The 22,807-nt window shown below is 45.9% G+C and overlaps 3 protein-coding genes across 6 annotated transcripts; 1 reads left to right on the top strand and 2 right to left on the bottom strand.

Annotated features, from left to right (window-relative positions):
• Positions 1-2,179: 2,179 nt before the first annotated feature.
• Positions 2,180-3,917, bottom strand: nono (non-POU domain containing, octamer-binding). Its single transcript, XM_058637338.1, has one exon. It carries the CDS (start codon positions 3,794-3,796, stop codon positions 2,474-2,476), a length of 1,323 nt encoding a protein of 440 aa, XP_058493321.1. The 5' UTR covers positions 3,797-3,917; the 3' UTR covers positions 2,180-2,473.
• Positions 3,918-4,139: 222 nt separating this feature from the next.
• Positions 4,140-8,684, top strand: pold2 (polymerase (DNA directed), delta 2, regulatory subunit). Of its 2 annotated transcripts, none has more exons than XM_058635976.1 (11): positions 4,140-4,299; positions 5,013-5,240; positions 5,323-5,444; positions 6,123-6,246; positions 6,343-6,457; positions 6,535-6,733; positions 6,847-6,927; positions 7,561-7,718; positions 7,806-7,933; positions 8,006-8,107; positions 8,202-8,684. In XM_058635976.1, exons 2-11 carry the CDS (start codon positions 5,015-5,017, stop codon positions 8,360-8,362), a joined length of 1,416 nt encoding a protein of 471 aa, XP_058491959.1. In that variant the 5' UTR covers positions 4,140-4,299; positions 5,013-5,014; the 3' UTR covers positions 8,363-8,684. The 2 variants fall into 2 exon arrangements, with proteins under 2 accessions (XP_058491959.1, XP_058491958.1); XM_058635975.1 differs by having other exon boundaries at positions 4,141-4,299; positions 5,008-5,240.
• Positions 8,524-21,296, bottom strand: aebp1b (AE binding protein 1b). Of its 3 annotated transcripts, none has more exons than XM_058635972.1 (23): positions 20,589-21,296; positions 16,913-17,086; positions 16,764-16,826; positions 15,638-16,162; positions 14,980-15,042; positions 14,475-14,540; positions 14,281-14,364; positions 13,482-13,553; positions 13,268-13,377; positions 13,050-13,189; positions 12,884-12,968; positions 12,647-12,791; positions 12,482-12,570; positions 12,187-12,310; positions 11,731-11,927; positions 11,471-11,647; positions 11,123-11,286; positions 10,797-11,023; positions 10,389-10,730; positions 10,147-10,286; positions 9,796-9,895; positions 9,525-9,691; positions 8,524-9,300 (listed from the first exon to the last, which is right to left on the bottom strand). In XM_058635972.1, the coding sequence occupies exons 1-23, from the start codon at positions 20,845-20,847 to the stop codon at positions 8,902-8,904; spliced, it is 3,912 nt and encodes a 1,303-aa protein (XP_058491955.1). In that variant the 5' UTR covers positions 20,848-21,296; the 3' UTR covers positions 8,524-8,901. The 3 variants fall into 3 exon arrangements, with proteins under 3 accessions (XP_058491955.1, XP_058491956.1, XP_058491954.1); XM_058635973.1 differs by having other exon boundaries at positions 10,389-10,658; XM_058635971.1 differs by having other exon boundaries at positions 10,389-11,023.
• Positions 21,297-22,807: the final 1,511 nt, after the last annotated feature.

Raw genomic sequence — 22,807 nt, 5'->3', positions numbered from 1 at the left:
CAGATTAACATTTGCTCATGTCGTCTCCTCAGATTAACATCCGCCCATGTCGTCTCCTCAGATTAACATCCCCTCATGTCGTTTCCTCAGATTAACATCTGCTCATGTCGTCTCCTCAGATTAACATCCCCTCATGTAATTTCCTCACATTAACAATTTTTCATGTCGTCTCCTCAGATTAACATCTGCTCATGTCGTGTCCTCAGATTAACATCTGATCATGTGGTCTCCTCAGATTAACATGGGCTCATGTGGTCTCCTCAGATTAACATCTGCTCATGTGGTCTCCTCAGATTAACATCTGCTCATGTGGTCTCCTCAGATTAATATCTGATCATGTGGTCTCCTCAGATTAACATCTGCTCATGTGGTCTCCTCAGATTAATATCTGCTCATGTCGTCTCCTCAGATTAACATCTGCTCATGTGGTCTCCTCAGATTAATATCTGATCATGTGGTCTCCTCAGATTAACATCTGCTCATGTGGTCTCCTCAGATTAATATCTGCTCATGTGGTCTCCTCAGATTAACATCTGCTCATGTGGTCTCCTCAGATTAATATCTGGTCTGGATCTGTGACAGAGTGAGAGGACTGTGACGTTTGATGACTTCCTGGATCGCAGCGCTATCATTAATGTTATCACATGTCAGGGTCAGAGCGGAGATAAAGTCATATTATCATACTGTCAGGGCCAAGGTGCGACGCTGTTTCAATCTGTGATAAACCGAAGAGGCAAAATAGCCGGGATGAGCCGGGGCAGATGTGATGGTCTTTGTTCTGTGTTATCTGCGTAAGTCACTGTAACGTGACCTGTACGACGCTCAGTGGACCTTTGTTTCCTGAACCATGCGTTAGATTTATACAATTCTCCTCTGTATACATTCATTAAAATCTGCGTTCCCTGATAAATGAACCGTGAACCACAGATAGAAGTAAAGTTAATGTATAGTTCTCGTATTACGACTAGTAATGTAAGTATTTATGATTATCTCCGGAGGAGGATTGAAATATTAAACTGCATGGATACTGCTTATAATAGTCTTCACATGAATAGTATTTCAGTCAAATCTACCAAACCGCTCAGATTGGATAGTGAGGAAAAACAAAGGAATATCTCCCAGTGAATCGTCTAAAGTACAGTGAGTGTACACTCTTCTGCTGATCACCTGCAGATAGAACGCACACTTTCCCCTCTTTACGACCTCGACGCGCTGTATTTATCGCGCTGGTTGGATGTTGGAGCGAGCTCATGCTTATCTGGACTTTCAGTGCTGAGATATGGGTGAAGGGTAGTTTCCTCAGCTCAAAGCCTGTTGCACAGGACGCACGGTATCATGGGATGGAGATAGGATTTTGTTTCTCTGTATTCATACTTTTTTTTTAGTGAGTGAGTGAGTGCATGTGCATCATTCATGTGAAAATACATCAGCACATTTCAGCTGTTTATTATGCAAACCTTGACAGTTTCAGTCTGTGGAAACAGAGCAGACTTTCTCCTGATGATGATGATGATGACGCCGCGTCTTCATGAAACTCAAACACCAGCGTCTGATGTCGACATTGTGGACACGGCGCCGACTGAAAACTGCTTTGCTTGTGTTTCCCTCTGCTGAGGCTGTTGACCTCTGAACTTTGGAATAATCAGTCAGTTCAGGTCTGAATCAGAGCAGATTCCTGTAATCCTGCCTCGTTAGTCCGTCTGAACGAGGCAATCCTCCACGTTCGATTCATGCGGGCGTCGTCTGTGCTGTAAATGAGTCACCAACCCCAACATCACCACAACTTCCTCTATATTAATATATGTCAATATTCCTATATAATCTAATGTTTATATTTAATTCAAATTAATTATAATTATATATATATATAATTATATATATATATATATACCATAGTTCATTTGAAGGGTTTCAGTGACTGCAGCTATTTTATTTATTTCATTCTTGATAGAAATATCAAAACATCAGCTGATCACACACACAACACAGGAGCATCAGTGGGACCGTGGACGTGCTATTATACTTGTAACTTTTCCGCCACCTTCTGAGTTTTTGTCAGATTACATCCTGCTTGAAAGGGGTTAATCAATAATCTACAGCTTCACTGTAGGGGTTAAATATATGGAGACACACACACACACGTGTAAAGAGAATGACGTCTATTTTGAATGAAACAAAATTCTTAGGGAATTGTGAATTTATTCCAGATAACTCATTCAGAACATGTTCAGAACAAAAACACTTTTCTATCCCTATAAAAAAATACATTAATGAGAATCAAAGTTAAACACATGGCTCACTTGGAGAGTCTGGGTATTTTAGTACTTAAAAAAATCCAAAAGTACACAAAAAAAAGAAGAAGAAACAAACAAAAGAAAATTATACATGCAACCGTTTTTCAAAGCCCAAAAGTAACGTTCACTACCTGAACTTTAAAATACATCGAGTATGAAAATGGGGAGGAAAAAATATCTCAAAATCTGCGCTGCTTATTGTTTGGTCCAAAGTCTCCAGGACCTCTGGGGAAGCCACCCTGACCCCCTGCAGGCATGGTGGCGTTTCCTTGCCCCTGCATCATTGGAGTATTCTCAGAGGCCATGCCGGGAGTACCAGCAGAACCAGAACTGCCACCCAGAGAGTTTCTATTCATGGCCATCCCATGGCCACCCATGTGCATCCTCATGTCTTGCTCCCTATTTTCAGGGAAGTTGCCTCTGAAGCCCTCCTGCTGCCTCTTCAGCATCTCTTCATTACGCATTCTCATCTCCTCCTCTCTCCTCCTGCGTTCCTCCTCCTGCCGGAGCTCAGCCTGTTTCCTCTTCTGCACCTCCTGACTGTGGAGCTCCTCCATCCTCCGCAGCTCCTCCTGGCGCCTCAGGAGGTCCTGCCTCATCAGCATCACCTGATGCTCGTGTCTGGCCGCCTCCATCTCAGCCTCCAGCTTCTCCTGAGCCTCTTTCATGTTGCGGTCCACCATCTCGTACTGCTGCTTCTCCATCTCCATCAGCGCCTTCCAGCGCATGGCGTACTCGAACTCGAAGGAGCCGGGTTGTGCGAACCGGGGCGGCTGCTCGCGCTCTTTGTTGTACTGCTGGTTCTTGTTGATGAGCTTGTCCGGTAGACCCTCGTCTTCATCCAACTGCTCCATGGGCTCCACGATGATGGGCCGAGGGAAGGCTGTGAGAAGATAGGCACCATCACTGCACTTGTCCAGCGCTTTCCTCGCAGCTGGTTTCGAGGTGTACTCCACTATTCCCTTCCCCGTGGGCCTCCCCCGGTCATCGACTACGACCACGGCTCTCTCTATCTGACCAAAGACAGCGAAGGCCTCCTCCAGCAGCTCGTTGGACACGAACTCCGGCAGATTTTTCACAGATAAAGCAGCACCGTGTGTCGCGAACCTGACCCGGATGGGTCTGCCTCTGAACTGAGTGTCGTCCAGCTCTGCTCGGGCGATCTCTGCTATGATTCTGGTCTCTAGTCGGATGAAGCCGAAGCCTCGTTCCTTGTTGACAAAGATCTCGCTGGCTTTCCCGTACTTCGCGAACAGTTTCTCGATCTCTTCCTCGGAGACTCCGGTGGGCAGGTTCCCCACAAACAGCCTGCTGCGCTGCGTGAACGTCTTCTCCCCGGGTTTCCTGAAGCTGTCCATATCCAGCGTTAAGGCCTCGTTAATCCGGCACTGCTCCATGGGCTCGGGCTGCTGGCCGTTGGTGTTCGTGCCTCCGGCTTTCTTCGGTTCCGCGTGGCCGCGGGGGCCGTGGTTCTGCTGGGGGCCTTTGTTTCCCTGCATCATCCGCGACACTTTCGGTGCAGAACGTTCACAAACACGCACACTCTTTTTGGACAGTGGCGCACAAAGAGCGACCAAAATGGCGAGGCGTGTTGCCGCGACGGTATTGTGACATCATCTGCGTGCGACAAGTATTTGAATCTGTGACGTGTTCTCTGTGCGACACCAAAACAAAAATAAAAATACAATGTTTTGACTTTGTCTTTTTTTAAAAAATAAATAAAAACAATAAAGATGTGTATAGTTATAGTTCACTGCTTCTTATTTGGTGTCATTTTACCTTCATGCTCGTCACGTTTATGTGTTAATAACAGTGGTCGGTACTCGAGCCGCTTCATCTCGCGAGACTACGCGAACGCGTTGAAAAAACTGCGACTCCAGCGGCTGATTTCGCGGGAATTGTTTCACTCGTTCGTTTAGAATACAGTCACAATATATAACTGAGAGTTTGGTCTAAGGTCAGAGTTGACAGCGAAGGATTAAACTGACACATACAAAGGTCAAAGGTAAGGACTGTACCGTTGTTGTTGTTGTTTTTTAGCAGTTACTGTTAGCGGGTTTTTAGTAGCACACAAACCGTCAGGCTAAAACGCTGCGTTTGCTAACATGTCGACCTGTTTATGTCCATTTATTCATCATCAAACTTGATTTAAAACACGGTCAGCTCACAAGAACAATCTGTCACTGCAACATGCATATGTCTTACATATTAAAATAGTCTTAAATACTATGACTGGTCAATAAACAGCAGCACAATCCCATAATATCATTCTATAATGTGCTTATACGTGCTTAAATTTGGCTGGCCATCCATTTATTCACGTGTTCATCCTTTTACAGTTGTGATTATGCTCTTAGTGAAACATGTTTGTGTGAAACGTTTGCATTTTTTTGATTTTCAAATGTTTTGTCAGTAAAACATAATTGCTGCTATGTTAAAACAATTTCCCCTTGGGGATGAATAAAGTATTTCTATTCTATTCTATTCTAATCTACTGTGAATTCTCTATATGTTCATTCATTCATTCATTCATTCACACTTTTATTAAAATGACAAGAAAGAAGAAAGTTAACACACACATAGTAGTATTAAACTACATAAAGTCAAAAATGTCTGGACTCTCTGTAACTGATTGATAGAAAAGATTTCAGTGTGTGGACGAAACCTACTTGTGTGGTTCATTCTCATTTGTGCTATTGTCTTTGCTTGTCAGCGCAGCCATGTTCTCTGACCTGAGCGTCCAGAAGCAGGGCTCTTCTCTGCTCTGCCGTCCTGCCTCCGAGGACCAGGGGCCAGTTTTCGAGAGGACGTCTCTGTCCTTCAGTCCCTGCTCCCAGCTCTACACGGTCGGGGACAGAAGCTTCAGTCGTCAGTACGCTCACATTTACGCAGCGAGACTCATGCAGATGAGGCCGCTGCTGTCGGAGAGAGCCCAGCAGAAGTGGGGTAAGTTTAGCGCATTTTACTTTTATCTGAGAGGTGTTTATGTTCTTCTGTGTTTTCCTCACCCCCCTTTTTTCTGTGTCAGGATGCGATGTGCTCGTGAGGAAGCTGTGTGATCTCCAGACCGGGGAGCAGTGTTGCATTGTGGGCACCTTGTTCAAGCGTATGGACTTGCAGCCATCGATTCTGAAAGAAATCAGCGAGGAGGTAGGTAGACGTGTGCAGTGTCGGCCTTTTTCACGACACGGGTACTGGAAGTCTTCACTCATGCTGCAAAATAAGTCAGTGGACTTTTTTGTGCAACAGATACGTTTTGCACGGCTAATTGTTGGGGTGAATGTTTGGAAAGCAAGATGATGGATCTCTATTTTTGTCTGCATCTAAGTTGGAAAGTCACATCACAAATGTGGGTACTAGAGCTGCAACTAACGACTGTTTTCATAATTGATTAATCTGTCGATTATTTTCTCGATGAATCGTTTGGTCCATAAAATATCAGAACGATCGGTGTTTGTCAAACCTGGAAATGATGATGTTCTCAAATGTGTGGTTTTGTCCACAAACCAAAATGATTGACTTTTAATGATTTCTTTGTTATCCAGAGCAAAGAAATGAAGAAAATCTTCACAGTTAAGAAGCTTAGACAATCGGAAATCTCGTTTTAATCATGAAAAAATCTTCAAACCGATGAATCGATTATCAAAATAGTTGTCCATTCATTTAGTAATCGATTAATTGTTTCAGCTCTAGTGGGAAACACATTCAAATCTGGTTTTAATCACTTGCGATTAACAGTTTAGACGGTCTGCCCTTTGCCTGGACTGTGAACGTGGCTCACTTTGACCTCATAGGTGAAATCATACATGTTTCCTTGTTTTTCCTCAGCACAACCTGCTGCCACAGCCCACACGAGTGAAGTACATCAGTGAAGCAGACGAGCTGATCTTAGAGGACGAACTCCAGAGGATTAAACTTGAGGGGAAAATAGACAGAGACCGATGTGTCACAGGTCAGGTTTCCCCCCCCCCAGGTGTCACACGATGAGCAGATAACTTGCAGACCTCTTGAATGTCGTGGCGTTGTGTGTGTGTGTTTTCTATCTTAGGTAGTATTATTGCTATATATGGAGCTGAAAAGAATGATGGGAAGTTCACCGTTGAGGACTTCTGCACAGCGGATCTCCCTTTGCAGACTGCAAGAGCTGCACTCAGCTCAGACAGGTACACACACACACACACAGACACAGACACACAGAAACCCAGTCCTCTGTGATCAATGCTCACGTCTCTTGGTTCAGGTTTGTGCTCCTGGCCTCAGGACTTGGTCTTGGTAGTACTCGGGCCGACAGCATGTTGGGGCTACAGCTGCTGGTTGACATGGTAACGGGTCAGCTCGGAGACCAGGGGGAGCAGAGCGGGGCGGCGACTATTTCCAGGGTCCTACTGGCCGGAAACCTCTTGAGCCAAAGCACCCAGGACAAGGATGCATCGACCAAGGTGACCAGAATCATTTGTTATTTCACTGAAACCACAATGTTATTGCTCTGCTAAAGAAGCGAACAGACACGGTTGTGGAAATGAGATGCAGTGATGTTTCATTTATTTTCCAGCCAAAATATCTCACCAAGAAGACTCAGGCCGGGAGTGTGGAGGCCATTCGTCTGCTGGATGAGCTGCTGCGTCAGCTGGTGGTGAGTAGAGCTGCAACTAGCGATTATTTTCATCATCGATGAATCGTTTGGTCCATAAAATATCAGAAAACCTTAAAGAATGTTGATCGGCGTTCGTCACACCTGGAAATGATGATGTCCTCAAATGTCTTGTTTTGTCCACAAACCAAAATTATTTCTTTGTTATCCAGAGCAAAGAAATGAAGAAAATACTTGGAAATCTTATTTTAATCAGGAAAAAAGCTTCAAATTGATGAATCGATTATCAAAATAGTTGTCGATTCATTTAGTAACCCATTAATAATCGATGAATCAATGAATTGTTTCAGCTCTAGTGTATGAACAGATAATATTGTCACTCATCTTTTGATGATTGAATTGCACTTAAATTGCTGCAAAATATATGAAATCCTGTGGTTGTGCCGTTAAATAAAGATCTGAGTAAAGTGTTCAGGGTTTCCCATTATTGTATTGAATTATTACTATTTGTAGCTTCATATTACCATCACACACACACACACACATAACTCTGTTGTAAAGTGTTGTTGCTGTAGCGATCACGTGTCATGTCCGTTTATTTGCTTGCTCTTAATTCCGGGTGGTTGTGAGTAAAACTTACCGCTCTCTCCATTCCCCTGCCACGTGTTGTCGCAGGAGTCCGTTCCAGTGGATGTAATGCCGGGTCAGTATGACCCGACCAACTACACGCTCCCACAGCAGGCCCTACACCGCTGCATGTTCCCCCTGTCGTCAGTTTATCCCACGCTGCACCTCGCGTCCAATCCATATCAGGCCGACATTGACGGCGTGCGGTGAGTTCCACCACACATTTGTTCTTTTTATCCTCCGCTAAGTGAGAATAAGGTAAAAATAAGTGCGTTTTTTTTGTTTCCACAAAGGTTCCTCGGCACATCTGGTCAGAACGTCGCTGACATTCAGAGGTACAGCAGCATGGAGAGTCACCTGGAAATACTGGAGGAAACGTTACGGCTCAGACACCTCGCCCCGACTGCGCCCGACACGCTCGGTGAGTTAGACAAGATTGTGTAGAATAGAACGCGAACCTTCTCACCGATTTCTTTGTTGCGTTCTGTGTCAGGCTGTTACCCGTTTTACCAAAAAGACCCTTTCATCCTGGAAGAGTGTCCTCATGTTTACTTCAGCGGCAGCGCCCCGACGTTTGGGTCCAAGCTCGTCAGAGGTCAGTGCGTGATGTGTGAATATTCTCCTTCTTTGCGCTCCACTGTTTTACACTTGTGTTTGTGTGTGTGTGTGTGTTCTCCTGGTCCCGTCAGGTGCCGACGGCCAAGAAGTTCTGTTGGTTACAGTCCCAGAGTTCAGCAGCACTCAGACAGCGTGTCTGGTCAACTTACGCACTCTTGAGTGCGAGCCCGTCCGCTTCTCGGCCTTCTCCGCTGAAGACGATGAAGAAAGCGAGATGAACATCAGTCACTGAAGGTCGTCACGCACACTGTCCGACATTACTCCACACCCGTGACCGCTCACTGCAATCTTTGTTGCTGCCTACAATTCAGTGAAAATGTGGCCAGTTGCTTCGTGACATTGCTTTTGTATATAGACGATAAACCAGTATTCACAAAAGTGCTGAAAAATGAGGACATTTTGTACCAACAAGCCTTTATTTGAAAAATAACTCTGTTACCCTCAGCGACTGTTCATCACTGTTAAAACAGTCTAAATAATCCCACTCTTACCTTCTTTAATGTGCGTCCACAATAAACACTCTTTTATTAAAAAAACAACAACCAAAAACTGAATATTGCGTCAGGAAAATTCTGTGTGAAAATGAAACCGTTAATGATCAGGATCTACGTTGCATTGTTTCAATAGATACAGTATTTTTTTATACAAACAACGTCCTACAAAGACAGGATTTCTCTCTCGATTCTTCGATAACCTGTGTTTAAAGTACAATAAGACGATAAGAACTGCAAGTAAACGTCTGTTTACAGGAAGTGGTCGTCTGTGTTTGCTTTAATAGTCATCGATCTTAAACTCGTAGTTGTAATCCAGAATGGAGTCTGTGAAGCCGCCGGGCGTCGAGGACTGTCCCTCATCTATGAGCCACGAGTCGTACCAGGGTGTGGTGACCTCTGCCGTCGTGGGCACTGTTGTGGGTGCTGCCGCTGTTGTTGTTGTCGTCGGGGGCAACGCTGTCGTGGTCAGTCTTTGCTTCATTAACCTCTGCTGACGGAGGCGACGGAGTCGGGCTATCCTGAGACGCCGCCGTCTTTCTGCGCCGACCCGCGAGTTTGGTGAAAGTGCGTTGTTGTTGACGACCACGCGCCTGTTGCCGTTTCCAGTGGCGGGATAGTGAACTTTGTTGTTACTGTAGCTGAGTCGAATGGGTTTGTTGCCATGCAGGGCCATGATCTGCAGGGAAAGGAAGAAATGACATTTATAGCATATTTCCACCGGCTGTACTCGCCTCGGCACGACACGACACAATTAGGTTGCATCTTAAACATCGGAAATCTTGTTTTAGTCATGAAAAAAAGCTTCAAACCGATTATTCGATTATCAAAATAGTTGCCGATTCATTTAGTAATCGATTAATAATCGAAGGCAGTGGTTTGTTCAGGATGACAATGACTTACCTGCTTAATACGGTCCCAGTTGGACTTGGCCAGGTTGAAGCTGCAGGTGGTCGCTCCTGACTGGTAACCCACCACGCAGAGCTTAGTCACCGGGGAGAAACCCTCGGCCCGAGCCGTCACGCGATACTCGCCCGGGTTCAGGAGCCTCCAGTAGTCGCCTGTCGGAGCTACAGTTTCACAGAGACGACAAAAAAGGTTCCGATGTCATTTAAAAACGCCCGCTTAAAAGGCGACGAGATGCTGGAACAGAGTCCACGGGAGAGTCGTTCACCTGTGGTGACGTCATGGTTGACGCCCTCCACGGACACGGTGGCGTTTGCGATGGAGTTCCCCTGCTGGTCCTTGACGATGCCCCTGATGCCACGATGTACCTGAGGGTGGAAAAGTGAGGAGTGACCACATCATCGAGAACTTTGACTTCAGGAGAACACAAGACTCCTTTTGTGATGTTTTAAAAGTGCGATGTTTTAAAGCAGGGTTTCTCGCTCCTGGTCCTGGAGCCACTGTCCTGCATGTTTTAGATGTTTCCCTGCTCTAATACACCTGATTCAAATGCTGAAGCCTGATAACGACCCATTTAGTAGGACCAGGAGTGAGAAACCCCGTTTTTAAAGTCACTCACCTGCTCCATGAAGATGAGCATGGCCTCTCTGTTTTTCTCCCATTCATACGCCAGCTCACTCTGATGAGGGAACTTGTCGCAGCCCAGGAATATGGATAACTCTAAACAGTTGGTGTGCAGGTAGCTGAAGTCGTTCATACCTGGAAGAAACGTCGACATTAACCAGAGCATGCAGTGCCCACATTATCCACCAGGGTGTGTTGTAAACTAGACAGTCAGAGGATTCAGAGGCCTCCACTTACTGCCCGTCACTGGCTTCCACTTGGCCCGGTTCACGATGCCGTGCGTCCCCGCCGCCGTGTCTCCGTGGCAGGAGCCGTGGTAGCTGTGCGTCATGGTCAGGTGTGTGGAGGCGTAGGAGACGGCCAGCCACCTGAAGAGAGACTCGTCCGCGATCACCCGAGGTTCATCCTCAGGCTCGGCGTACTGGTAACCCGCGCTTCTTCCTCTGTCGTCCTCCTCTTCCTCTCTGTGACCGTGGTCGTAACCTGCGTTGTGACCGTGGTCGTACCCTGCGTTTTGACCGTGGTCGTACCCTGCGTTTTGACCGTGGTCGTACCCTGCGTTTTGACCGTGGTCGTAACCTGCGTTGTGACCGTGGTCATAACCTGTGCGATCGTGGCCGTAACCTGTGCGATCGTGGTCGTAACCTGTGCGATCGTGGCCGTAACTTTCGTGACCGCGGTCGTAACCTTCATGACCGCGGTCGTAACTGCGGTCGTAGCCGTGCTCGTACCCTCGGTCGTAACCGGGGTCGTGGCCGTGACCCCTCCACTCCTCCTCTGGCTCTGAGTACCCCCTGCCTCTCCAGTCCTCCTCTGGCTCCTCGTGGTAACCCTGCCCCCACTCTGTCGCGTCAAATCCCTCGTCCTCATACCTGAAAGAAAGGATTGTAGTTGAACTATGGAAGATTGTACCTGAACATAAACGTGTGTGAACCAGGGGATCACGAGCAGAGCAGAGGGTTCAGACGTACTGTCTCTTCTTGCGACTGCGGGCTTCCTGGCTCCTTGCAGGTTTGTTGGGACGTAAGCTGTCATAAGGATAGGCCACAATTGTCTCCCCGCCCTGGAAGTTCGCACCCAACACAAATGGATGGCTTTTCATCCAGGAGATTACAGCCCTGGTTTCCACGGCAATCTGGAGCAATGACAGGAAGATTGGGATTGACCTTGTGTGTGTGTGTTATTTACTTCATGTTTACTCAGACGGGGCTGGTGTGAGCGTTACACAAACACGACGCGACACAAACCATCTCTGGTTTTTACAGAGAGGCCCAAACATCCATTGAGCAGCACCTCCTCCTCCTCCTCACGCTCCTTACCGAGCTGTTGCTCTCGTAGTGTTCTGGAATGGGTACATGATGGTTGGGGGTGAGTTTGGGGACCATGCCCTTATCCTCAGCGTCCCACAGGACGCTGTTGAGGTCGGGGAAGTTCTGGAAGATGTCAAAGCCGTCGTCTGTAAAGTGTCCAGTGGTCCAGCTGCTCAGCTCCGATCCCTGCAAAGTGAGGAAGACTGTGTATAAAGAGCACGTTCCTGTTTTCTTTCGTGAGCTCACAACCCGAGTTTCTCGTCGCTGACCGCTTCGAAGGCCTCCGTTTGTCCATCAGGGTTGAGGGAGGGCACGAGGTGGATGCGGATTCCCTCCACCAGTCGCTGGACCCTGGGATTCCGGTCCTTGTACTCTTTGCACAGGTACTGCATGAGAAGCAGAAGCATCTCCCGACCGATCGCCTCGTTCCCGTGGAGACCCGCCGTGAAGCGGAATTCCGGCTCGCCTGTGCAGACAGACAAACACAGGTGGACTTCAGCTGTCGTCTCTTAGCCCTAATCCTCTAACTTCCACCTGGTGTTTATTAGGATTTCCTGGAGCCGTGGGTGGATCCAGGAGCCGACACCACCGAGATTTCATTTTAAACAATAAGTGGAACAGACGGTGAGACAACACCTGGCTTTTTTTTTTTGTTGCTAGATTGTAAAAATAATGAGTTCTCACTAATCTGCCTGTTTTATGGTCGCGTGTCAACACATTCTCACCTATTTCGTGCTCTGTGGGGTTGCCAGAGATGACGATGGCCATGATTTCCTGACCCTTGGAGCTGCGTCCCAGGCTGTAGATGTTGGTGATGTTGGGACACTCTTCATTCACCGACTTCATAAGCTGTGAGAGGATGGAAAACAGTCGTCGTGTTACTGACCGTTAATGACCGTGTTGCCCTCTGGTGGAAACAATATCCAACTGCAGAGGCTTTAATATCAAAGTGGGTTAAAGAAGACCAATGTTTATTTGGTTATTCAGTTTTATTCTTTTATAAAGGGAGTCATTACTCACTGTGATCATCTCAGAGTAGCTGTGGTGCTTGAATTCCAAGTAATCCACTGGAGTCACTTCATTTAGCCTGTACTTGGCATCATTTGGATCTGTGAGGCAGAAAATAACAACAGATCATTCAGTGTGTGTGTGTGTGGGTCGCTGTGTCTTATGTGCGATGCTCACCAGGCAGTGGGCAGCCCAGGACCTCCAGCCTCATGCACAGAGAGCCGTTCCAGCTCTGAGGGATGATCCGTATGTAACGGGCCAGCACAGACTCCGCCAGCTGGTTCATCACGGGAGTGTCCTTGTCGTTATTTCCAAAGAACAACTGGACAAGAGGGCGTTAGACGTGCGGAGAGTGAGTCAGGGTTAAAAGATATACCAGACGTCGTACGCAGCCTCCAGAGGAGCGGAACTCACCCAGTCTGCGTATCCGTCGTGGATGGTGGTCCATTCTCGGCTGTCGTTGCTGAACGCCAAGAAGTAGGATGTGACGTAGTCGCTCCTGCACAGGATGACACGCGTGTTGAATGTCGGATTTGCAGTTAAAGTAAATCCCTGGATTTTGTCTGTAACCGTGTCTTACTCGTTGAAGGATTCTCGGCCCTGTGTGATGACTCCAGTGAACTCCGTCTCTCTGCGAGCGTCGATCTCAAACCAGTGGATTTTGTCCTCGGAGTTTGCACACCAGGCTCCGCCTCTCATGTCGTCCTCGTCGTCGGAGCCCTGAGAGCCACAGAGGCACGGGTTATTGTCTGTAGCGTCGGATGATTTTGGGTGTTCTTAGCTCGCCTTCATACGTACCTGCATGTTGAGACGAGCCCTCTGAGGAGCAAAGTGATACTGAGCCATGGACGAGGCTGAGAGCTGGTCTGGCTCGATCCTGTGCGACTCCATTCCCAGAGGAGGACATTCTGCCATGTACACACACACACACACAGAGTAAATCACACGTAATGACAATTGTGCGTACGAGTAAAGGTCGTGCAAAGATGTCAGCAGACATTTTGGCTCTTACTCTTTGGCTCTTTGTAGACACGTGGTCTGGTCCTGGCGCGCTCCTCGGCTTCCTTCAGCTTCTGTGCTCTCTCTGGCAGAAGTCAGAAAAAAAATACAGCGGCTGAATATTTCCTCTCCAGAAATGATATTCTTGATTTTTTTTTTGCCAAGTACCCACGATGAAGAACCTGGAAATCTGGGGTGTGGTTTAAAAACAAAGCAGATGTTGTGATTCCTGTGATGAGAGTCAGATCACGCTGACTCACACACAGCGTTCACTGCCATCCATCACTGTCTTCATTCACATTCTGACACCGTGAAGTCGTTTCACTGGCTGAGAGAATGTAAAACATGCTGGAAGTCAACAACTGCACACACACACACACACTGAGACTGATGAGGGTTCAAACTTATGGTCCAAGATCGAGGCCAGATCTCAGTGATCCGCACACAGGAAGTGCCCTTCCGACACCTACGAGTTCTATATCATCCGCTCCAGGCTCCACCCCCTCAACCATCAGCAGACACTCCCTTTACAATCCTCCATGACTGCACTCTTTCCCTGATCCCCCGCGTGGATCAGCGTCCGCTCACTAACTCACAGGAGATGTGTCCACCTCTCACAGGCCCCGGTTGTTCCCGAAATAATGACATCTGCGTTCGCTTACGCACACACGCAGACGTGTGATCCAAGAGAGGGCCGAGGTCAAAGGTCATGTGCTTTGTTTTTGCACAACTGCAGCGGTGGATTTGATCTGGCGTGACTGTGCAGAGTGTGGTGTTTCGTTATGCAAGGAGAAACATCTGGCTTCCCTTACCCCTCTCTTCCCTCTCCCGCTCCTTCTTCCCTCTCTCCCGCTCTCTCTCCACCCATTTTTCGTCCGTCTCGTCGTCTTTTTTCCCTGAGGAAAATCAGAAAATAAACCGCTGCGTATTCATGTAACTCTGGGTTTTTCTTTTCATCACCATAAACAATAAAAAAAGTGTCAAATGTGTGTATGTGTGTACGTACTCATTCCATATTCATCGTAATCGTCGTACCACGCCCCTTCGTACGGAGGAGTGGCCGTTGGCTCCTCTGTGCACACACACATAAAAAAAGTTAAATGACTTCAGTTAAAGTGCGATTTTTATGGGATGTCACAGTTTAATCTGCAACATTTTACAGGTTAGCGCAGCCCCAGATTTATTCCACCACAACAAGTAGCTCTCTGTTTGGATGCCACACTGTCGCCCACCATGTCATTAAGTCGCCGACGCTTTAATTCACATTTAACAGAATCATAACACAGTTGTGAGCTGATGAAAGGGTTGTGTTTTTGTTTTTTTTTCTCTTTCCACTCCGCAGTAAAACTTTGGAAGGTTTTGTTGAGTGTGTGTGTGGAACCAGTTAAACCCACACACTCCCGTTGTTTGACTGACTCTTGTTATTCCTGTTACTGGCTGGATTACTGCTCCGGCCTCAGAGTGAGGTATGAACCGCGACTTCTGACCGTCGTTAAAGAGACGGCGGTTACCTGGTAGAGTCTCGATGGTAATGTCAGGGTCGACCTCTTTGCCGTCAGGGAATGGATGCTCGTCTGAAAGTCAAACAGAGGCATTATTTGTTGTCGGACACACACGGAGAAACAGGACGCGATGACGGGCCGGTGTGCATGAATCAGTGGAAAGAGTGGAGGTGGAGAGCAGCGTGCTGGAAACACACAGTAATGAGACTTGTTGGTGTTTCTCGCGTCATGAGCCCGGTGGAAAAATTAGTTAAGTTGAGTAACTGTGACTGAGGTTTGATCCGCTTGTGTCACCACAGGACTTCGGTAAAACTGTCCTGTCATCAAAATACAACTCAAAGGGTTTCCCACATTCTTAAATACTTAAAAACTTAAATCAAAGTAGGTTATGTTTTAGAAATGTTGTGAAGTTTTCTCTGGGTGTAGGTTAAGTCCCACGGACGGTATAATTCTGTAATTTGTTTTGTGGGTAAACTGAGTGAAGTTTGTGCCTCTTCTAGTTGGGAGGCTTCTTTTGTTGTGTAAAAGGTTAATATGGAGAAATGATAGGAATCAGAATCAGTCTTCAGAAACATGAGTTTGGTCTTTCGATGTTGTTGCTGCTCTAAGTCTCATTTACTGTCACTTAATCCAAACACGGCAGGGTAAACAAAGGGTTCACACGTACATTTGGCGTCCCAGTAATCGGTGTCATCTGTCCCGACCTTCACGTCAACTTCAGGGGGAGGATCTGTTGGGTCCTCCTCTTTCCAGTTGTCATAGTTATCGACCACAGTGGTATCTGGTCCCGTTTCATCTGGTTTCCAGTAGTCGTCGTAGATGTCGGGTATTGGGGTGGACGGCTCTTTCCCGTCTGGTTTCCAGTAGTCGTCGTAGATGTCGGGTGTTGGTGTGGACGGTTCTTTCCCGTCTGGTTTCCAGTAGTCGTCGTAGATGTCGGGTGTTGGTGTGGAAGGCTCTTTCCCGTCTGGTTTCCAGTAGTCGTCGTAGATGTCAGGTGTTGGTGTGGAAGGCTCTTTCCCGTCTGGTTTCCAGTCGTCATCGTAGGGATCTGTTACAGGAGCAGCTGGCTCTGGCTCCTCTGGCTGCCAGTAGTCATATGGAGAATCTGTGATGGGACTCTCGGGCTGAGGCCTGGACGCTGTGGGCTCAGCCTCCCAGTAGTCATCGTCCGGTTTCCAGTAATCCTGGTCTGAAAGAGAAACAGATGGAAAGACTAACGTGTGATGTGCACGCTAACATGAAAGAACACAAAAAATGCTTTGTATGATTCTTTGTTAACCTCCATTTCACAACACTTTGGGATTTCAGCGGGATGTGGCTGTCGTTACAACAGCCAACGTGACCTCCTGTACCAGAGAGCTACGGGACTTTCACAATCTAGGCAGGAAGAACAGCTCAATGGTTTTATTGACTGAGTATTGCATCACTAGAGGCAATAAATGAAATTTCAAGTAACCAAACAGGGGGCTCCTCCCTGACACCGTAAACCAAATGACACATGTTAAATTGGTGGAGTTGCCCTTTAAATTCTTCCTGCTTTGCCTTGATTAGCTGTTAATTCATTCATTCATTCGTCCATCCACATGGAGAAGCTGACATGGTGGTGAAAGGCGTGGTCACAACTGGGACAGGTGAGCGGTCACTCACAGAGCCCGCACACCGTCCAACAATTGTTCACTCATTCACATTCCAATCAACCTCTGCATGTTTTTGTGAACCAGCAACCCACATGCTGCGAGGCAACAGTGCTAACCACGTGCACCACCGCGTTTAAAGTGTGTGCCACTCACCGGGATCGAGGTACGGGTAATCTGTGTACGCCTCCGGTTCAGTGGGCGGTTCAGTCGGAATCACTGGTGGCAACAGACAGAGGTCAAGGTCAAGGTCATTCATTCAAGTCCAAGAATGTCTGGACTGGTGTGTCCTGTCCTGTCCTCACCTGTTGTGGTTGGTGGTAGAGTTGTGGTTTTCTTCTTGTCCTTCTTCTTTCCCTTCTTGTCAGTTTTTGGCTTCTTGGTGGCGCTGGGGTCCTTTGGTTCTTTGTTCTTATTTTTCTTCTTGTCCTTCTTCTTCTTGCCTTCCTCTGGTTCTCTCCTCACTCTGCCCACATGACCTGGAATCACGGAGAAATCAATTTTACAAATCAAGTACGTACTCTTCATTAAAGCTACAGTGAGTGCGACATCACTGAGGGAGCGTTTGTGTGTATACAGCAGGAGTGCAGGGGCGAGTGGGGACAAGATGCATTGATCCCATCCCAACAGTTCAATGAGCAGTAAAATTCACTCCCTTGTGTTTGCAGCTGTCTCGCTTTACTAGAGCAATGTTGCTGTTGCCTCTGTCTCGGGTGACATAAAATGAGTTCATGTGTGCAGCGACATTGGATCTAAACACAGAGTGAGAGAGAATGTTGTGGAGGTGACAGACGTAATAGTTAGTTATCCTTCAGCAGCACATTAAACAAAAAACAGAGAAACCCCTGTGCACGAATGAGCCCAAGGAAACCATTGAATAACAGTTTAAACATGTTAGACTCTGTTAGACTAGATCTAATATCTAATTAAAGTTCCAACATCTACTTAAAGTTCTACTTATAGTTCCAACATCTACTTATAATTCCAAATTCTACTTATAGTTCCAAATTCTATTTATAGTTCCAAAATCTACTTAAAGTTCCAAAATCTGCTTATAGTTCCAAAATAGTTCCAAATTCTACTTATAGTTCCAAAATCTACTTATAGTTCCAAATTCTATTTATAGTTCCAAAATCTACTTAAAGTTCCAAAATCTGCTTATAGTTCCAAAATAGTTCCAAATTCTACTTATAGTTCCAAAATCTACTTATAGTTCCAAATTCTATCTATAGTTCCAAAATCTACTTATAGTTCCAAATTCTACTTATAGTTCCAAATTCTACTTATAGTTCCAAAATGTACTTATAATTCCAAATTCTACTTATAGTTCCAAAATGTACTTATAGTTCCAAAATGTACTTATAGTTCCAAATTCTATTTATAGTTCCAAAATCTACTTATAGTTCCAAATCTACTTATAGTTCCAAAATCTACTTATAATTCCAAATTCTACTTATAGCTTATAGTTCCAAAATCTACTAATAATTCCAAATTCAACTTATAGTTCCAAATTCTATTTATAGTTCCAAAATCTACTTAAATCTACTTATAGTTCCAAATTGTACTTATAGTTCCAAAATCTACTTACAGTTCCAAAATCTACTTAAAATTCCAGAATCCACTTATAGTTCCAAAATCTACTTACAGTTCCAAAATCTACTTAAAATTCCAGAATCCACTTATAGTTCCAAAATCTACTTCAAGTTCCAAATTGAGAGTAGAGAGGAGTCTGCTGTATTTAGCGACAGCACTGCTGAAAGCCGGCGATCATGACCACGTTCAGTGGTATTTCAGTTTAGGGTCAGACAGAGTCTCAAGTACTGAACCATTCTGTGAATACAATCTTTTTAATGATTCACTTTTACCCAAAACAACTACTTTACAAGTCACTAGTTTGTGTGTTTGTGTCGCGGAGAAAAAAACATGTCACGCAAGTTTCACACAGCCATGCTGTGATGACTCCGCCCACACAGAGGAGGAGCTACAGTAATGACAACGATACCAAAACGTGTCGAGCCGTGCCAGAACTGTACCATGGAAAATCAGAAGGTGGTAAAGCTTTGTTGTCATGACTTTGTCAGTGGCAACGGTGTGAGGCAGCAGTGTTGTAGCAAGAAATGAGGGCGTGAGCGAGTGAGGAGACATTTAAAAGGATGTAACTGTGTGACTGTAGGATGTAGAATTATCATTACCAAAGTTTTAATGTTCGTTATGAGACTAAATCTTAAATCACTGATAGATATCAAACAAAAACTCTGCTCTGTGTTTCTGTGTGCATCATTTCTGAATAATGAGAATTATGCAATGATTTCTTCTCTGAAATGTTAAAAACACGGCCAGGAAAAAGGCTCCAGACAGAGCCGGATGCAGTTTAGCGGTTGCTTGAGATCCATCAGTATTTCCTTCTGAGGTTGTCTCGAGTCCTGAGGCCCTTTAAAGGAAAACACGTCTCTCTCTTTTCCATGAGCTGCGCTCCATGAACCACAGTCTCAGATCTGTCCACATACACAATGAATACATCACTCTCACCTCAGTGAGACTTTATCATCAGTGAGACTCAGAGACACTTTATCATCAATGAGACTCAGAGACACTTTATCATCAATGAGACTCAGAGACACTTTATCATCAGTGAGACTCAGAGACACTTTATCATCAATGAGACTCAGAGACACTTTATCATCAGTGAGACTCAGAGACACTTTATCATCAGTGAGACACAGAGACACTTTATCATCAGTGAGACTCAGAGACACTTTATCATCAGTGAGACTCAGAGACACTTTATCATCAGTGAGACTCAGAGACACTTTATTATCAGTGAGACTCAGAGACACTTTATCATCAGTGAGACTCAGAGACACTTTATCATCAGTGAGACTCAGAGACACTTTATCATCAGTGAGACTCAGAGACACTTTATCATCAGTGAGACTCAGAGACACTTTATTATCAGTGAGACTCAGAGACACTTTATCATCAGTGAGACTCAGAGACACTTTATCATCAGTGAGACTCAGAGACACTTTATCATCAGTGAGACTCAGAGACACTTTATCATCAGTGAGACTCAGAGACACTTTATCATCAGTGAGACTCAGAGACACTTTATCATCAGTGAGACTCAGAGACACTTTATCATCAATGAGACTCAGAGACACTTTATCATCAGTGAGACTCAGAGACACTTTATCATCAGTGAGACTCAGAGACACTTTATCATCAGTGAGACTCAGAGACACTTTATCATCAGTGAGACTCAGAGACACTTTATCATCAGTGAGACTCGGGTCAGAGACACTCTGGACTGATGTGTCTTACATGTGATGTTTAGTCATAAGAATCCAGCCTTTAACAGAGTCAGCATGAATCAGAATTACAGCTTTTTAGTGGTGCTGGAAAAGCTCAGTGTCATAAAAATCTGTCTGTCTGTGCAAGACGGCCCCCACAGTGTCCTCTCAGTGTCCACTCAGTGTCCTCTTCTGTCCTCCCTGTGGAGAGGTGTCTGTCCTGAGCTGTCGTGTGTGTGTGTGTGTGTGTGTGTGTGTGGTTTTGTTACTTTGTCTTTTGTAAAATGAATGGATTTTATGTTTATTTGAATTTATTTATGTAATAATATTACATAAATAAACAAGTGGGAATTCAAAAGAACATAAGTAAACATTCATATTATTACTAATTTGCATATGTTGTATTCCCTCTGTTTATTGATCATTCTAAGGCTGCGTGAGTGACGCTGACTCGTTGCATACGTTAATGTGTTCTGGATTTTGCGTCCTCTGTTTGATTGAAAACACGTTTATTTCCGCTCGCTCTGGACTTTCCTACGATTCCTGCACCTGAGTCACAGGAAAACTGACACTGAAACAATTTAGTCCACTTATTGTGGAATATCATGTAGTTGCGTGTCATATTTAAGTTTTAAAACCGCACTGCTACACACTACACACGTCAGATCTGTGTCTTTTTTTATGTCCTCACCTGCACTCACAGCTGCCTCTGTGTCTCTCCTGGCCCTGATGATGTTGATCTCCAGTGGACGTGGGTCTCCTGCAAGTCCTCGCTCGCTCTCTGGATCCTCCAGCGAGCGGTCGGGCTCCGGCGGCTCGTCCTCCAGCCGCCGGCTGCTCTCAGGCTGCTGCAGAGACAGGATTCCCCCGGCGCTCTCTCCTCCTCTGGGTAGGAGCAGGCAGCACAGGGCCAGCAGAGCCACACACACAACCACAGTCTGGCTCTTCATACCTGACGCTCGTCCAGCTGCACAATCCTTGTTTCTTTTCCTCCAGAAGATTTATAACATAAATATGTAGGTATCCACACTTTTAGTCCAGCTTGGAAATCTCTGCAGCTCCACACGCCTCCTCAGAGTCAGACTGAGCTCAGTAGAGATGGAGTAGAGTAGGAGGGGGGTAGAAACAGGGAGGGAGGGAGGGAGAGAGAGAGAGAGAGAAGAGCTGCAATCCAGTCCAATGAATAGACGCTCTAACTCCTAATTGCCCTGCAGCTTTGGTCAGCTGAAACAACAGCTTAAGGCCGGAGGATTCCCTTCACCTGACTGACGAGTCACAACAGGTGCAGGGATCAGACAGGGGAGGGGCGAGGCTGTGATGGGGGAGGGCAGGTGAGGGCAGGTGAGGGAGGCCTGGACCTCGCGTATTAAAACTCCGGCTCCTGTTGAATTCCTCACCCCTGCAGATTCACCAGTGAGCAGAGCAGAGAGAGAGAGATGAGTGAATTCCACAAGAGGAGGGGGAGGGGGAGGGGGAGGAGGGGAGACAGGATGAAGGGGGAGGACTGGGATTCTTCTTGTGTGAGTTAACAAAAACCAAACGGCATTTATCGAAAGAGGAAATTAAAACATACATTTTTGGAATTTAGTGAATTATTCTTGAAGAGATTTTTTAGTGATAAACATGTTATTAAACCAGATATTACATGTGCAGATTCTCTGATTCATCGTCATTTCTGTAAAGGAAAGAAAATTAAACTGAGAATAAAAAAAGGCAGCGAGTTTCTCCGCCTCCCTCTTCCACGAGAGGTTCCTTATCCAGAGAGACACACACACACTGAAAAATACACACCTGGTAAAGCGGTTGAGTCGATTCTCTCCGACTTTGACAGTAAATTAAATTCCAGCGAGTGGAAAACAGACTGTGGAGAATGTGAGTTCATGAAAGATGTGACGGATGTGAGCGAGTCTGCGAAGAATGCACGAGATAATCCAGACTACAGTAAGGTCAGGCAGAGGCCTTTTCATTTGGCAAAGATTAACACACACACACACACACACACAGAGAGAGAGGGGAGCTGGCTGGGCCTGAACCCCCACAGACAGACAGACAGACGTGTGTACAGACACAACTCAAATGAAAACAATGATATCACTTTATTTCCTCGTAGGATTTGGGCTGAATTAGATCTCAAACATCTGCGTACTATACACAAAATACTTGTATTATACTATAATACTCTGTTGCTTCTTAAACACGACTTTCTTTGGCAGAAGAGTCGATTAAAAAGAAGCAAATCTCTGAGGTCAGAGAACGACCAGGCTGGTTCAGGATGAAGTGAAGTGGAATATCTGCCCCGCATATTAAAAACGCATTAATATATAATCATTATAATCCTGAGTGTGTACTGGGCAGGAAACAATGACATCAGAGAGACACAGAGAGGGAGAGAGGGAGGGCAGGGGAGCTGGGGGAGGGAAGGCAGGAGTGAGATGTTGAAATCCAGCAGGCTCACTAGGTACAAATGGAAAGAGTTTATAAAACTCCTTCTTCTACTTTTCCCTCTCCATTCTCAGCCGTGACCCCACACTTCAGCGCGATATCTGATACCTGACGCACTCCTGTGCCTCACATTAACCCGCCGTGATATTATGGGATGGACTGAAAACACACGCATCGTCAAGCGTTCCAATACAAGCTCACATATTTTATTAGACGAGGAGAAAAATCAGATTAGTGATCCATCGTGTGTGTGTGTGTGTGTGTGAGCTGTGATTCAGCAGGTCCAGTCACGTGACGCCGCAGCACAGTGTGATTAATCACAGATGTAGAAACACGCCACGATCAGATTCCTCTGGAGACATCCCAGAGTTCACTGACCCAGCATTTCAGCTTCGTTGTAAACTGTTTATTATTATTATTATTACTATTATTATTTATCTCCAGTTTCATCAGGAGCAAGATCGGCTC

The sequence above is a fragment of the Solea solea genome, chromosome 8 (genome assembly GCF_958295425.1).
Source record: "Solea solea chromosome 8, fSolSol10.1, whole genome shotgun sequence".
Lineage (NCBI taxonomy): Eukaryota > Metazoa > Chordata > Actinopteri > Pleuronectiformes > Soleidae > Solea > Solea solea.
This window is presented reverse-complemented; position numbering and strand designations above follow the sequence as displayed.